Below are 16071 nucleotides of genomic sequence, written 5' to 3' on the forward strand. Positions count from 1 at the left end.
AAATTGCTTGAAATTATAGCCATTATACCAACAAGTACATCATGTAAATGAGGTTTTAGTCAAATGAATCTAATAAAAGGGATGCTGAGTTTATCAATGAATCCCTCCACCCTGCATGATACATATGAATAACCCTTCTCTGCAAGATTTTGTTCTAGATAAATCAGTTGTTAAGTGGTATTTTGCAACCAAGAAAAGACCCACTGTATTACTTTACATTATCACTGATCATAACATTTTGTTGTTTTCTTTTAAAAATCACCTATAACAATATGTATTTATTAAAACAAGTAATATATATAAAGACCTTTGACAAGTAATTTTTTTTTGTTGTCGCTAGTAGATTTAAGATGTATTTCTGGAGCCCTAGGTCAGACCACATATCACTGTGCTCAAAAACATTTTTGCTCAAATCTCTGGTTGCCTGGTTTTCACTGGCATATGGAAACACTGCTCTAGTGTTTCCATATGCCAATGGAAACAAGTATATAGTTTCTAGTGTAAACTATATACTTTGTAAACTAATCTGGCTGTTACCAGATTAGCTTACAAAGTATATAGTTTAGTGGTCTACTAGCTCCCATACCCCATATTTTACCACCAGGTGAGCGTTCGTATGCCATCTCTAAGTGCAAAGTGCAAAATTAGGGAGTAATTTGCAAATCATACACAAGCTTAATATTTTTCAGTGGAAAATTAAGTCACAAGAAAATTAAGAGAAGAATGAGACATATTTTGAATTATACCAAAAAGTGAGACACTTATAAAGAATTTATGAGGGTGGTCTGAAAAGTTCTCTGCCTATAAATGAAAAAACGAATTTATCATTTCAAAATTATTTTTATTTTTCAACATAATCTCCCTTAAGACTAATGCATTGATGCCAGCGATGCTCCAGCGTCATTATCCCATTCCTGTAGTGGTTCTCAGTAAGATCTGCAAAATACCCCTCCACAGCTGCAATCACCTCTTGATTCGAAGAAAAACACTGACCAGCGAGGAAGAATTTTAGTTTGGGGAAGATATAGAAGTCAGAGGGAGCCAAATCTGGGGAACAGGGTGGATGTTCCAACAATTCATAGTGCAGATCCCTTAATTTTCCCATTGCCAAAACACCTTTGTGGGCAGGTGCATTGTCCTGATGAAAGATAATTTTTTTCTTCTGAAAATCGCATCTTTTCTCACGAATTTTTTTTGTCTAGTCTGATTAAAAAATCGGAATATTCCCCAGTTATTGTTTCACCCTTTTCAAGATAATTAATAAACAAAATGTCTTTAGCGGTGAACAACCGGCTTCTGTCCAGTGTTTTGACTGCTGTTTGGATTCTCGTGTATAATGGTGAATCCAAGTCTCATTTCAAAGTAATAAATCAATGCACAAAATTAGTTTTATTCTTGTTAAAACGCTCCAAGCACTGTTCAGAGATTTTAATGCGAGTGCGTTTTTGACCTGCTATATGCAAGTGCGGCACCCATCTTGTGCAAAAAAGCTTTTTCATTTGCAATTCTTCATGCAAAATATATCCTACATGTTCTTTTGAAATGCCTATAGTCTCAGCAATTTCACGCACTTTGACTCACAGGTCATCCAATCCATATCGTGCACTTGATCAATGATTTCTGGTGTTTTTACACTTTTTTGGATGTCCTCCACATGGATCATCTTCAAGGCTGGTACGACCCTGTTTAAACTCAGCAGCCCATTGTCAAAAACGAAGGAGAAGAGTGACTATAAATTTTTATGAACCTCGAATGAATTTCTTTTGGCATTAAACCTTCTTTTACAAAGAATTTTATAACTGCATGATACTCAATTTTATCCATTTCAAGGGATATAGACAACACTTTTGCTTCAGACAGCTGTATAAAACAAATTACTTGATAGAACGGCTTACAATTTTACATGGATGCTTATGACAGATGTACCAACTTGGGAAAAAAAATCTTGCCAATAGTGTTGCCATCTGTAGTCGAGGCTGAGAACTTTTCACACGACGCTCGTAATCTAAGCTTATTTAAGTTCAAGCATTGAAGGAATTAAGATTGTGCAAAAAGTACAAAACATACTAATGTGAAGAATAGCATTGCTTTCTTTCAGACACTAGTAAAGATATGTCAGATTCCAAAGGTATAGAATTTTAGTCTCGTGTTTTCGTATAGATATCATTTTTGCAGGTTGTAATACCCCCCACCACCACCACCACTTCTGTCTGTTTATTTCACTTTTACTTATTTTACTTATTTCTTCACACAACTTTCACCTGACAAAACAGAGTAATTAAAATCTTCAGTTATAAATAAAAATCTCCCCAAATTAAAGATAAAAAAAGTCATCATCATCATCATCAAATTCCTGCCATGTACCCTCAAGGGGTGTACAGGATATGACAGTACTACATGAAAAAATTACATCATTACTAACTTCCTATCTACAATTTTCCTCCAAATCAGTCTGTTACTTGTCAAGACTCCAACATTATCAGATCTTATATTTCTATCGTCTAAGGCACTTTGTACCGTATCAATCCACCTATATCTTGGTCTTCCTCTGGGTCGTTTTCCTGCCAACCTGGCGGAGAACACTTGTTTTGCTAATCTTTCCTCTCCCATTCTATTTAAGTGACCATACCACCTGAGATTAGCTCTGCTAACACATTCCTGGATGCTGACAATGTCAAGTTCTTTCCTAAAAATATAAAAAAGATATAAAAAATATAAAAAAGATAAAAAAAGTCAAAATATTATAACTTACCTTGCTGGAGCAAGAATCTGATTCTGACAAGAAGCTTTCTGAAATGCAGCCTGAACTGTATCACATTCAATAGTTGAAAGATGATATGTTTTTACTACACCTAACATACAAGTATTAGCAATTAATAAAAGTAGTTCACTAAATTCAATAACAATTAAATGTAAAAGAGTATATATATTGTAAACAGATTTTTAAATTTATTTTATAAATAAAGACTATTGATAATTTTGAATTTAGCCAATGACAGATTGAAGAATGAAACATATCATCTGAGTCTTAATATGTACTCTCTTAAGAGGGTAAGTATATAGAATATAATGATAGTACTACATGATAAAGTTTACATTATTACTAGCTTCATATTAACCACCTTCCAGATTAATCTGCCATTTGTTTTAAGTGCCATAATACTGTGAAAATTCATATTTCAGTCTTCAAGGGCTAAATGAATTAATTTGATCAGGATTTTCTTATAGGTATTTTCCCTGTTATACTAGCATCAACCTATTTTGCTAACCATTCCTCTACAATTCCATTTAAGTACTCATACTAGCACAGATTAATTCTACTTAACACATTCCTAAACACAAATGATTACAAAATCCTTCTGCCATTGATGCTATCTGTTCACTACAATAATTTTTCTGAAAAATAGAGTAGCAAAATCTGTGGTCTCTATTCACTGAGCAACTATTTTATTTCTGCCCCAGCCATCAGATCCATAATTTAAACCTGATTTGAAGCTGTTTTGTATAATACTAGTTCAGTGTTTTGGCTACTTATTATTCCATATCAGTTTATTCAGTTAGCTCCTATTTCCATATTTAATTAATATTCCATCTTCACTAACAATTTTGCCTAAATAGCTTAAATGTTTTACTTATTCTATAAGTTAACCACTGTGAATGCAGTTCATGATTTCCATGTCCTTTTTTTTTTTTTTTTTGCTAATTTTCCTACTGAATTTATTAGAGCAGTTATTTGGATCAGTTAAAGAATCCTAATGACAGAATATAAACTCCAAATTTCTGCCAAAACAAACACAGTCCATCTTAATCGTCTAAAAACTACACCCTATATGATGTAAGCAATACTTATGTAATCCGATATTCCTTGCCAGATGATGATGCTTAATCTTGAATCGCCCCCTTTTGACTGCATGGCTTAAGATTTCCCTGTCTCATTCATCTGCTATCTCTGCCATTTCATCAATTCTGAAATTCATTTTGACTTCTTGAACTTCTCACACGTGAATCTTGATTTCACACAATCCAAATTTCCTAACAGTGAAGTCATCTTCCTTGGTAACTTGAATGTTCACAATTCTGACTTGCTTCCTTTTTCGAATTCCGTGACCAAGAAGGAAGAAAAGCAGGTACATTTGCTGCAAGGAATGATTTAAAACAAATCATTAATTGCCCATTCCGAATCCATGATAATCCTCTCCAATCATTCAACATTCTGAATCTTTTCTTAGCCAGTTCTTCCAGGTACACTGTTCAGGTGACTGCTCATCTTGGTAATTCAGATAATCTCATCCAAGTTTCATCTCTTGTTGAACATTCTCCCCTAAGCCATTCAAAACCTCATGTAGTTTGGCACAAAATGCCTACAATGCCAAGTAAGAAGATCCCTGTGACTTCTTCTACTCCTTTCCACAGACACACTACTGTTTCTGCTCTTCAGATCCAGATACTTTTGTAACCTTGTTGAAATTATCCATTTTGGATTGGTGGTTTTCATTCCTCACACTGTTCAAAATATCCACCCTATATCCAAGCCATGGTTTTCCAAAATGTGTACCAGGGAAGTCCAAGAAAGGAAAACAGCTTATCATAAGTGGTTGCTTATGACAGGGATGTTCAACCCGTCGATCGCATAGCGATTTTCAAATTGTCAAATCAGTAATTTTAAGTCCAGGTAAATGAATTAATTTGGATCAGTGGAAGTCAAACAGCGAGCCGAGTGAATACGATTATGAGCAAAGTGTAAAAACTCGATTGTAGCTTAAATATTAAATATTCCAAAGCACATTACATCAATTTTTTACTTAGGTTAAGTCCCATGTGAATATTGTAAAAAAATAAACTTTGTTTGTCTCGGTATAGTTTGTATTAGATGTTTTTGTAAACAACTCTTTTGAAGCTAACTATATACACTGCTTTAATAAGAATATGTTAGAGTGATAAAAACAAAGGCAATGTTTTAGTCACTGAAGCTGTACATGGCGGCATTAGAAAGATTGTTATTGAAAATTGTATGTATGAGAAAGGCTTGCAGGCTCTAAGTGACATCTCCGAAGTCAGTCAAAGAATTCAACCAACTTTCCAATGGCAGGCAACTTACAATCAAAACAAAGCAGAGGAGGACAAAAGGCGTGCCAAACTTGAAACTTAAAGATGAAAGACTCATAACAATTCTTTGGGGGTTGCCAAACTTCATGTGAGATCTCAGAGGAGGCCTAAAAAAAGGGACTGAAGCAAGCAGAAGGGGTCCCGATTCCAGAATTACTGTCAGAGAGGAGGCCTATCAGTCCAGAGTCGCCGTCAGAGAGTCCGCCTGGATCCACTTTGCTTGAGAGAGGAGTTTCCCACTTCCAGAAAGGAGCTTCTCGGTTCAAGACGTCGCTAGAGAGAGACTACTTCTAGGCCGCACACAAGGTTTCAAATTGCCGAAAGGAAGAGTTCCAATTGCCTGAGAAAAGTTTCCAGACCAGGTTAATATCAGACATTCACCAGTGTGTTGCGTTTCCATTACAATTTGATGAATCAAATGACTTCACTGATATTGCTCAGTTAATGGTATTTATTCGCATTGTATTTCAAGATTATTCAAGTAAAGAAGAACTTTTGAAAATTATACCATTATTAGGAAGGACGAGGGGAGAAGACGTTTTTTCGGCATTTGATGAATTTGTGAAACAACAAACTTCTGCTTTTTAAATTTGTGTCTATTACTACTGATGGTGCTCCTGCAATGATAGGTAATAAATCAGGCTTCATTTTATTATGTAAAAAAGATGACAAATATCCAGATTTTTTAACATACCACTGAATTATTCACCAACAAGTACTATGTAGTAAAAGATTAAACACAAACGATGTTTGGGATATTACATTTAAAATCGTCAATTCTGTTCGAGGAAAAGCCCTGCAACGGCGGTTATTTAAATTACAGGCAGATGATGATAGGAAATTTCTGTTGTACAATAATGTTCGCTGGCTCAGCAGAAGTCAATTTTTAGAAAGATTTCTTGTATTAATTAACGATATAAAAAATTTTCTTGATGAAAAAAGGAGATATTTATCCACAATTGAGTGATAAAAGATGGTTGTTACACTTATCATTTTTAGTAGATTTCCGTACAAAATTAAGCAATTTAAATTTAGAGTTATAAGGTAGAGATAAAAATTTAATTGACATGTTAAGTTCAATAAAACTTTCCAACAATACTTACTTTTATTAAAGAAAAATATAAATGACCGCAAATTTAGACATCTCCCATATTTATTAAAATTTTTTGAACAAAATCAAGAAATGCTTCGCTATGATTTAAAAGAATTTATTCGTGAAATAGAATTAGTTGAGGAAGAAATAAATTCAAGATTTAAAGATTTTAATAAAAAAACTGAAATGATTGTATCTTTTATCAATAATCCATTTCAAGAAAACTTGAACATCACAGAAATTTCAAATAAAATTAGTGGGCTGTTTGATATAACCAAGCTGTAGTATTCTGAATATTTTTATGAATTGTTTATGTTAGTATGTTTATTACTTTTAGTTTCATGATACGCATTGTCGGCAATTTTGCATTGTGCCCGTTATTGAAATTGTTTTGTCAAAGTGATATGTAAAGCATTTAAAAAATTTATGTACTTACTGGATTTGATATTTGTATTACTTACAGGAATTTTATTGTAGTTTAAAATTATCAAAAGTTATGTTTTATGAAGACATTCTCTTGTCACTAATGTAATCAATGTGTCAGCCATTGTATTCAGTTTCTTGCTTACCATTTTCAAGGAGTGCGCATGCTCGCCGAGAAGTTTGATGTGTGATTTACAGCTGACAAGAACAGCATTCAGTATATGAGTAACGAGAGAAAACAAGATAGCGTTCAGAAGGAAATTAGAACACAGACTGGCAAATATACAGATTTGGAGGAATTTGAGTTTTTTTATGTGACAGTCGGAGGAAAATCAATAGTATATTCTGAAAAAGGAATCGTGGCACTTTTAAGTTTCAAAGTGGAATAAGTATTGATAAATAAAAGAAAATATTGCTATAGATCGTTTTAAAAGGAATATTCGAGGAACCACTCATTGGAAGATTTATAGTAGATTCCAAAAAGTAAATCGCAGAACCGTGAATTTTTTAAAGTGGAAGAGTTAAGACCGTCATTAAGCATTAGTGAATAAAAGAAGAAATTGCTATTTACATTCTAAAGGAATGTTCGAGAAAAACTCTGATTAGGAAGTTTCATCTGTATTAAGGACACCGGATCTAACTATTATTTCTACTAAAAAAGAGACAGAATTGAGTCAGGAAGATTTAATGTGTGCTACATGAATGATAAAAAAAGGATCCTGTGAAAATGAAGAATAAAGTCACATATCTTCGGAAAAGGGCCTTGACAGAGAGAGAAACTGGCTATGAACATTTGTCATTGTGAAAACAAAGTGTTTAGTCTAGTCTTAAGTGTAAGTTTATTTTTAAAAGGCCTTGGATCCAATTAATTTGTAGTTAGTTATGTAATATTTGTTTGAAGTGTATATATATACAGGGTGTTCGGGATAAATTTGACATATTTATAATTAATTATATTTTTCCGTAAGTTACATGTATTAACACACACTTCTCTTCATTTAAAAGTTTGGACCCTTCTTCATTCATATACAAGATGTCAGAAAGGATGGATAGCTGGAACCCACCTGAATCATGGAAGAGAATAACTTGTATCATGATGATTCGTGCCCGCCATCAAAATAAGGATATTACGACTGCTGCCCAATGCTCCCTGAATACAGTAAAAACAATCAGGCATGAACTAGAGACTTGCAATGGTGACTACGAGGATGTAGCAAGAAGAAAGATCCCTAGCAGACGATCTGATTGCGTTCGTACAGCAGAATTCCTCGCAAATCTGCAGGAACAGGTGTTGAAGAACCCTGGCATTGGAATTCGGGCTTTGTTCGTGGAGTTGCTAACTGTAGTCAAGCCCTGGATAACAAGGGTAGCCAATGGTAGGCCGTATGTATGGCAGCAGGATTCGGCCCCTTGCCACACCTCTGGGAAAAGTCAAAAATGGTTGTCTGAAAATTTCTACGACTTCACCAGTCCAAATGTTTGGCCTCCAAACTCCCCAGACCTTAACCCCATGGATTATTTTGTATGGGGCGCAGTTGAAAAAGACACCAATCGCACTTCCAGTAATACAAAAGCCCAGTTAATGGATAAAATTAAAACAGTTTTTGCGGCCCTTCCCAGGGAGACTGTAGCATCAGCTTGTTCGAGGTTCCGAAGCAGAATTGAAGCTGTGATCGATGCTAATGGTGGTTATTTTGAGTAAATCTTGTTGATAGTATTGTAATTAACTCTGCCTGTAATGTTTTTTTGTCAATTCATTAAATTTAATAGATACAAAGAAGATTTTCTTTTTCCTTACGAAACTGTCAAATTTATCCCGAACACCCTGTATATATATATTGTTTTTGTTATATTAAATGTATTTATTTTGTATTTTGGTCTTGAGTCAGTGAATTATTTGGATTCTGAAAGAAATAGGAAAAAAAGAGGTCATTGCACTAATCGGATGAACCCTTGTGCATATAATAATATATAGGTCCACTCAAAAATAAATTAAAAATAATTGTTGAACAGAGATCATTTCTAAATACAGGATTAAATTTATAAAAATCCTATATTTAAATAATGGCGCAGCCAGTAGGATTAATATTATGATAATATCCTCTATATAAACATCTCTAATTTAAATAAAAATCACATATATTAACAGCATCAGTTTTTAATCAAACTTCTGCATAAATGATGAAAGCAAATCACCTCCTTTACCTGGAACACATTGCATCTCATGCATCTTTTTTTTCTCAGTCTTCTGCCAGAGACATCAGAAGAATCTTGAAAAAATACCTGCACTGCATACCAAAAAAAAAAAAGGCTTCTGGTCCTGATGGAACCAGATGTGCTCAACTGGTACTCCTGTTTCTGAACTAACACCTGTTCTTTATCATCTATATTATACTCATCTGACATCCATCTACAACATGGAAGCAAGCCCATGTAGAGCCAATTCCAAAAAAAGGTGTAAGTGCCTGCCATCCAATTAGTTGATAGTTCTTCAGACGTCAAAGAAGTTGACTGTTGATGACCTTCTTCATTACTTTGGACAACACCGAGGTGAGAGAAAAAGAGATAATTTCCAAGGCATTTCTGATAGTATCTGGCATCAAGGGCTTTTCAGCAAATTGGTAGTTTTCTTTCAGGCCATTAATGATGTGTAATGTGTCCTCTGTCTCTTCAGAGTTTCCTGTTAATCCAAGTGTTCCTCAGAGCTCTGTTATTTTACTCGGCTCTCTCTTATATACATAAATGACCTTCTCTCACCTCAAACCTTATCCACAGTTTTGCTGATAACAGCACTCTTCATTCTCCTACTTATATGACAAATCTAGTTGGGGTTAATCATCTCAAGCTTCAAAACACCTGCAGTGTCCTAAATTAGAATCTCTATACCATCTTTCAATGGAGTATGGTATAGAGATTTCTACCTTAAGTAGAATTGTCTCATTTAATAATATTTCAGTGTAATTACTCAAGACATCTGGAATATATTTACCTTTAGTTTTTATGTTATTACCATTACCATTTCTGATTCCTTTTACAGTCTTCTTTTCTCTCTTTCTAAGTCTTTTCAGTATTCTTCAGGACAATTAGCCATCTTCATGATATTTATCTTCTATATACTTAACTAAGCTTCCCATGACTTTTGTTTATATAATTTTCTCAGTCTGTCTTATCCAAGGTCTGAGAGTGAAAGGCTATTTCAGAGAAGATATCACAGGTAGATAACATGAAAGAATCAGAGAAATTGGCTTGGTAGAACTTGAAAAATACTTGATACTACCAGGAGGAGGAAGTTGGATAAATTAATGATCCCCCCCCCCCATAAGCTCACATCAAGCACTTTCACACATATATGTTTCTTCCTTTTGCCTCTTCTATAGGTATTTTCTTGGACAATGGTGGCTAGTTCTGTTGAACTAGCCACCATCAATCTTAGACATTCAAGATTATGAAGATAAGCAGCTGATTTTAAATAGATGCTGAAAAAGTGGATACAATGAGAAATGCCCACAATGGGGACTAAAATCATGCTGAATTAATGAAGTGGGGGGGGGGGGCTGATAAAAAAGAGAGTGGCGAAAGTACTTGAGTTGGAACAGCTCATTAAAAAAGAATATGAGAGGAAAGAAAGAAATGGAAAGATCTCCCTCACTTTACAGTTCCTTTTCATGATGATGCCTGGTGACCCATGACACACTGTGAAATTCATTAAAAAATAATTTTAAAAAATTGTCAAATGAATTCATGCTACAAGTAATTCAAAGACTTGCAATTTTGATCCATATTTCAATACTTTTGCTAAAGAATGCAATACTAAAGTAAAATATGAATCATTTATATTTTTCTTACCATGTTTACAGAAGAACTGAAAGACAAATTTATCTTCTTGTGCATTCAGACTGAGACAACATTTGTCCACAGATTTCTCCAGGGATACAATTGATCGAAATGCAAGTATGCATGACTGTGTAAAGAATATATACTAATTAGATGTAGACTTGAATAGTGTAAAATCACTTATTAAAATTATAAAAAGTTACTACTAGTAGTTTTAGTTATCAAAAAATGCTAAAATAATTTACTAATATATAGGCTGCCTCAAGAGAAATCTATCACACCTCAGGGATCAATATCTTGAATAATTTTGTGGAAGGGGTTCATTATTTGGCATTTTCTTATGAAATTCAGCACCATGCACGATTGTTTAGGTCCAGTTTTCACAAGCATTTCAAAGCTTAATGACCATATTCCATAGTGGGAATTTGGACTGATCATATTTAACTACATACTATACTACCTTAGTGAAAAGATGAAAGTTAAGTTTTCAATGAGCATGATGAAAATTAAGAATTATTAGAAAAATGACAGGCATAAAAAGAGGAATTAAATGGAATCCTATGTTGCAGTTAGAAGATCTAGATTATGCAGATAACACAGTTTTAATATCACCAAAATACAGATATGCAAGCAAAATCAGATGACTTGTATAAAACAGATGAAATGGGTGGTCTTAAAATAAATATGACTAAAACAAAAGTTCTTAAACTGAATAGTAAATGCCACAAGAAATCAAAATCAATCAACATGCACTAGAAAAAGTTAAGAATTTTTCATATGAGGGCATAATATAGAAGATGGAACTGACAGGGATATAATGCATAGATTGACAAAAAGCAAATGCTGCTTTCATAAAATTAAATAATATATGGAAATCATCAAAAGTGTCATAAAACCAAAACAACGATCTTTAATAGCAGTGTTAAGGTTGTATCATTATACGGATCAGAGACAACACTGACCAAAAAACAGGAAACTATATTAAATAATCTTTAAATCTTTATAATCATAATTTATTATTTATGATTATAAATAATAAATTACACGATAACCATAGTAATTAACTTTAATGAAATGAAAGTACAGATATTTTCACAGAAAATCATCAGTACATCATCAGTGTGTAGAAACAAGCAAAATACAGATATGCAAGCAAAATCAGATGACTTGTATAAAACAGATGAAATGGGTGGTCTTAAAATAAATATGACTAAAACAAAAGTTCTTAAACTGAATAGCAAATGCCACAAGAAATCAAAATCAATCAACATGCACTAGAAAAAGTTAAGAATTTTTCATATGAGGGCATAATATAGAAGATGGAACTGACAGGGATATAATGCATAGATTGAATCTATGCATTATATCCCTGTCAGTTCCGTAATGCATAATTTGAATCAATCTGTAATGCATAATTTGAATCAATCAAAGGAACTTGATTACAAAGTACATACAGCAGTCCATGGTTTACAATTAAAAATTGTTGTTGCATGCTAGAAATTAGTATTAATAAATAATATTATTAAAATATTATTAAACAACTATTTTTAATGGTCACATAAGATAAGAATCTCCCAAACTTTTGGGAGAGAGAGACAATCATTCCGATTTAGATTTGGCCGATGTAAAAGGCCTACATCTTTCAACATTAAACCTACATCTATGAAGAATACGAGCTTCATCCCATTGGATATTGTGTTTAGTGTCAATACTATATTGTGCCAGATAAGACTTTTGAGGTTTCATGTATTCGATATAAAATTGATGTTCTTTAATTCTTTTTTCTGCAGAATGGCCTGTCTGTTCAAAGTATGTTAGATTACATTCATGTGGTATCTGATAAATGCCAGCTAATGATAGAGGTGTCAATCTGTCTTTTGTAGATGGCAACAGATGAGAAATTTTGTTGATCGGAAAATATGTGGGAATGAGATGATACTTTTTCAAATATAAGGGATTGGAACCCTGCTGTCTGTTGACGAATCCAGTGTTGGAACATAGGAGTCCATTATCTGCTGGATTTGATTAGGGTTGAAACCATTAAATCCCATTAACTTTTTGATAGTGAGAAGTTCTTGTTGTAAGCTTGAGGTAGAGGAGTACATCTTGTATGCTCTATTAATTAAGGACTTAATAACACCAATTTTTTTGAGAGGTGTGATGAGCACACTTTTGATGGATGTATCTGCCAGTGAAGGTAGGTTTTCGATAAACACTGGTTGACAAATCACTGGAAGCTGTGTGTGTTAGGTGGATTTCCAAGAATGGTAAACTACCAGCCTTTTCTTTTTCCATGATGAACTGAATGCATGGGTGAAGGCTATTGATCTGTTGGAGGAATGTGGCAAGTTCATTTTCACACTGCAAAAGTCAATCAAGTTTATCATATTCATTTAGTTTTTCCTGTTACTTATTAGAAAGTGCAAAGCATTGTTCTATCATTTATCAGTTTAAAAATGTCTTATTTATAATAAACACATTAACATACCATATATTTATTGATATTTAAAATTAAATATTTTGGGCTAAGCCATTCAGTTCACCTTCAGTGAAACTAAGACTATAAATATGGCTGAAATACACTAGCTTACAATCAAAAAATGAACAAATGATCAAGAATGTTTAACAATTAGCTAATTATTCAAGGCAGGTACTGCAAGCTTTCATTCAGGCGAATGAAAACCTGACAGAATGAAGTATAACAAATGATAAAAAAAAAACTTAATTACAGTTGTCATGTTGAAGGCTTAATGGAATGTATACAGCACTCGGAAAGAATTAAAGGATTCTTGGATGTAGGCTGCTGAGGTGACTGAGGAAGGAGTCTAATGTGACTGGGCCATGAGGCCAAATAGAGAACACATTATCTACGTATCTTAGCAAGATAGAAGGTTTGAGAGGGGCTGAGTCTATGGCTTGTTTTTCAAAATTTTCCATATCCTTTCCAAATTTTTCCATGTTTCCATATCCAGTCACCTCAACAGCCCACCCCCCAAGAATCCAGTTTACAATGGAAAAGGAAAATAACAATAGTATACCATTCCTAGACAGCTTAGTTACATGCCTTCCTAATGGTACACTTTCCTTCATTGTATATAGAAAACCTATGCACACAGGCAGATACATTCATAAACTCTCCCACCACCACCACCCGTTTAACAATATGGCATTATTAAAACTAACCAAGAGAGCCCACAATCTTTGTTCCAGTGGAACTGTCCTTTCAACCAAACTCAACCACATACACAACACCTTCCTCTCCAAAGGCTACAGCAATTACAGTATTAAAAAAATAATCAGTTCCTCTCCCATTTCCCAGCTATCTCTTAAGAAGTTCAGAAATATGATCATCATACCCTGCATCCATGGCACATCAGAAAAAATAGCCAAGACCTTAAAAAGGTACAACCTCCACACAGCATTTAAGCCCCACGGAAACATGCCTCCCTTATCCATTCTACCAAAGATTAGCTCCCTCCTCTCTCATTGCCTGGAGTTTATAAAGTACCCTGTTCCTGCAAGCTGACATACTTTGGACAGACAGGTAGATCAGCAACCATCCACCTAGAAGAACACAAATCATACATCTGCAACCATGACTATAGTCAGTCTGACTTGGCAGACTATGTTTTGGATACAACCCACAGGACCTCCTGGAAAAAAACAACCATGCTCCACCACAGTAAATAAAAAAAAAGACTATTTTTAGAATCTGCTGAAGCACTCAGAAATCAACTAAATATAAATATATACAGTTGCATTAAACTTCTGAAAATTCGGTAAACATTAATTATCAGAGATCCCTCCTTACATTCTAGGCCACCTACAATCACCCATAGAGAGCACACCACCTAGATAAGACTTTAGAGTCACCCATGTGTTTAGCTGGTGTATTGGGTTGTATTTGTGTATATGTTACATTAGTTTTTTTTTGTAATCCCTGAAGATGTCTCAGTGACAGACGAAATATTGGAAGTATTAAAATCAGTTTTAATCCTTTCCGAGTGCTGTATATATTCCATTAAGTCTCCAACATGATGTCCTCACAGCACTTAAGCCTCAACACACGGATTAATTACAGCTGCTTGGGATAAAAATCTTCCAAACTTTCAGCATGGACAAACCATTGTTCTAATTCAAATCAGATTGACGTAATAGAGCCTTAGAGCTCTCCTTGAATATGCATTCATGATAAATTGAATTCAGTTGGAGGAGTTATGTATCTTTCCAAAGGTTTTGTTCAGTGCTACAACCCTGCTAAGCTAGACCAAACAAGTGAAACTCATCATAGTTAAGGTGATTTCAGTACTCACTAATTCTTGTCAGCAAGCCCAAGTACAACTGCTCAGAAATTGCAATCTAATTTAATATGTAAAGGTCAGAATGTATTTTTTTTTTAACTTCAGGCCACCTTTTTAAAGGTTCTTCAGATATAGAATGAATATAAACTCACTTGTCTGAAGAAGGATTGGGGGAGGAGGTTGTAGAATCTCTTGAAGAGAAAGTTGTAGACACTTTCTTCTAAAGAGTAACTACAATCCTTATGTCTTCTATGAACTGAATATAGTGCAGTTTTATCACATCATTTTATGCAAACATACCTATTTATAACTAGATTTTCAGGACATCCACATCAGAATTGCTAAGCATAAGAATTACAACTGATTACATCACCATGGCTGCTTTGATCTTGCAAACTATGCTACACAGAACAACCAGAATATTTGTTACAAAGTAGCCAACTTATTTCACCAAAGCAAATACAAATTGAAAAGATGCTCTCTTGAATCTCCCTTGAAGACCTATCACAACCTTGGAAAATTTGGATGAAAAAATAAATAAATTATGACATGTCAGAGAGAATCATTATTATACCTTCAGTCTAATGGCAAAGAATTTCCAATAATGTCCATTGGAATTGTAACTCGCTTCATCCCCCCCCCCCATACCAGTCTTTTTCACTATGTAATGTTTGTGTGCATGCAGTTGTGATCAAGGTATTGAAGAGATTGGTTAGAAATAGAATACAGGATTGGATTGATGACATAGCATTCTTTATGATGGTCAGCATGGATTTGTAAAGGGTAGATCCTGTTTTAGAAATTTACTTTCATTTTATGATAGGGTAACAGGTGTGTTAGATAAGGGAGAATCTTATACAGTCATATTCTTGGACTTTGCAAAAACATTTGAGAGATTACCACATGATAAGTTGGAGTACAAACTGCAAGGATGGGAATAGATAATATGTGGGTAGTCTGAAAAGTTCTCAGCCTCAACCATGAATAATACTATAGGCAAGATTTTTTTTTTTTTTTCTAAGTTGGTACATCTGTCATAAGCATCGGTGTGAAATTGCAAGTCATTCTATCAAGTAGTTTTTTTTATACAGCTGTCGGAAGCCAAAATGTTGTCTGTATCCCTTGAAATGGATAAAATTGATTATCATGGGGTTATAAAATTCTTTCTAAAAGAAGGTTAAATGCCAAAAGAAAATCATCAGAAGTTCATAAAAGTTTATGGGCACTCTTCTCCTTCATTTTCGACAATTAAGAAATGTGCTACCGAGTTTAAACACAGCCGTACCAGCCTTGAAGATGATCCATGTGAAGTAA

At 34.1% G+C, this 16071-nt stretch overlaps 1 protein-coding gene across 4 annotated transcripts in view; it reads right to left on the minus strand.

Annotated features, from left to right (window-relative positions):
* Rad9 (cell cycle checkpoint control protein Rad9) overlaps window positions 1-16071 on the minus strand; it is a 242435-nt gene that overhangs the window by 153033 nt on the left and 73331 nt on the right. For all 4 annotated transcript variants that reach the window (XM_090413858.1, XM_090413854.1, XM_090413855.1 and 1 more), the window contains 2 exons: window positions 10469-10583; window positions 2753-2852 (listed from right to left, as the gene is read on the minus strand). In XM_090413858.1, coding sequence (XP_090269984.1) covers window positions 2753-2852; window positions 10469-10583 — 215 coding nt within the window. The remainder of the gene's footprint in view (window positions 1-2752; window positions 2853-10468; window positions 10584-16071) is intronic.

Source organism: Typopeltis vanoorti, chromosome 24 (assembly GCF_054136105.1).
Source record: "Typopeltis vanoorti isolate ZY-2024b chromosome 24, IOZ_Tvanoo_1.0, whole genome shotgun sequence".
NCBI classification, from domain to species: Eukaryota; Metazoa; Arthropoda; class Arachnida; order Uropygi; family Thelyphonidae; genus Typopeltis; species Typopeltis vanoorti.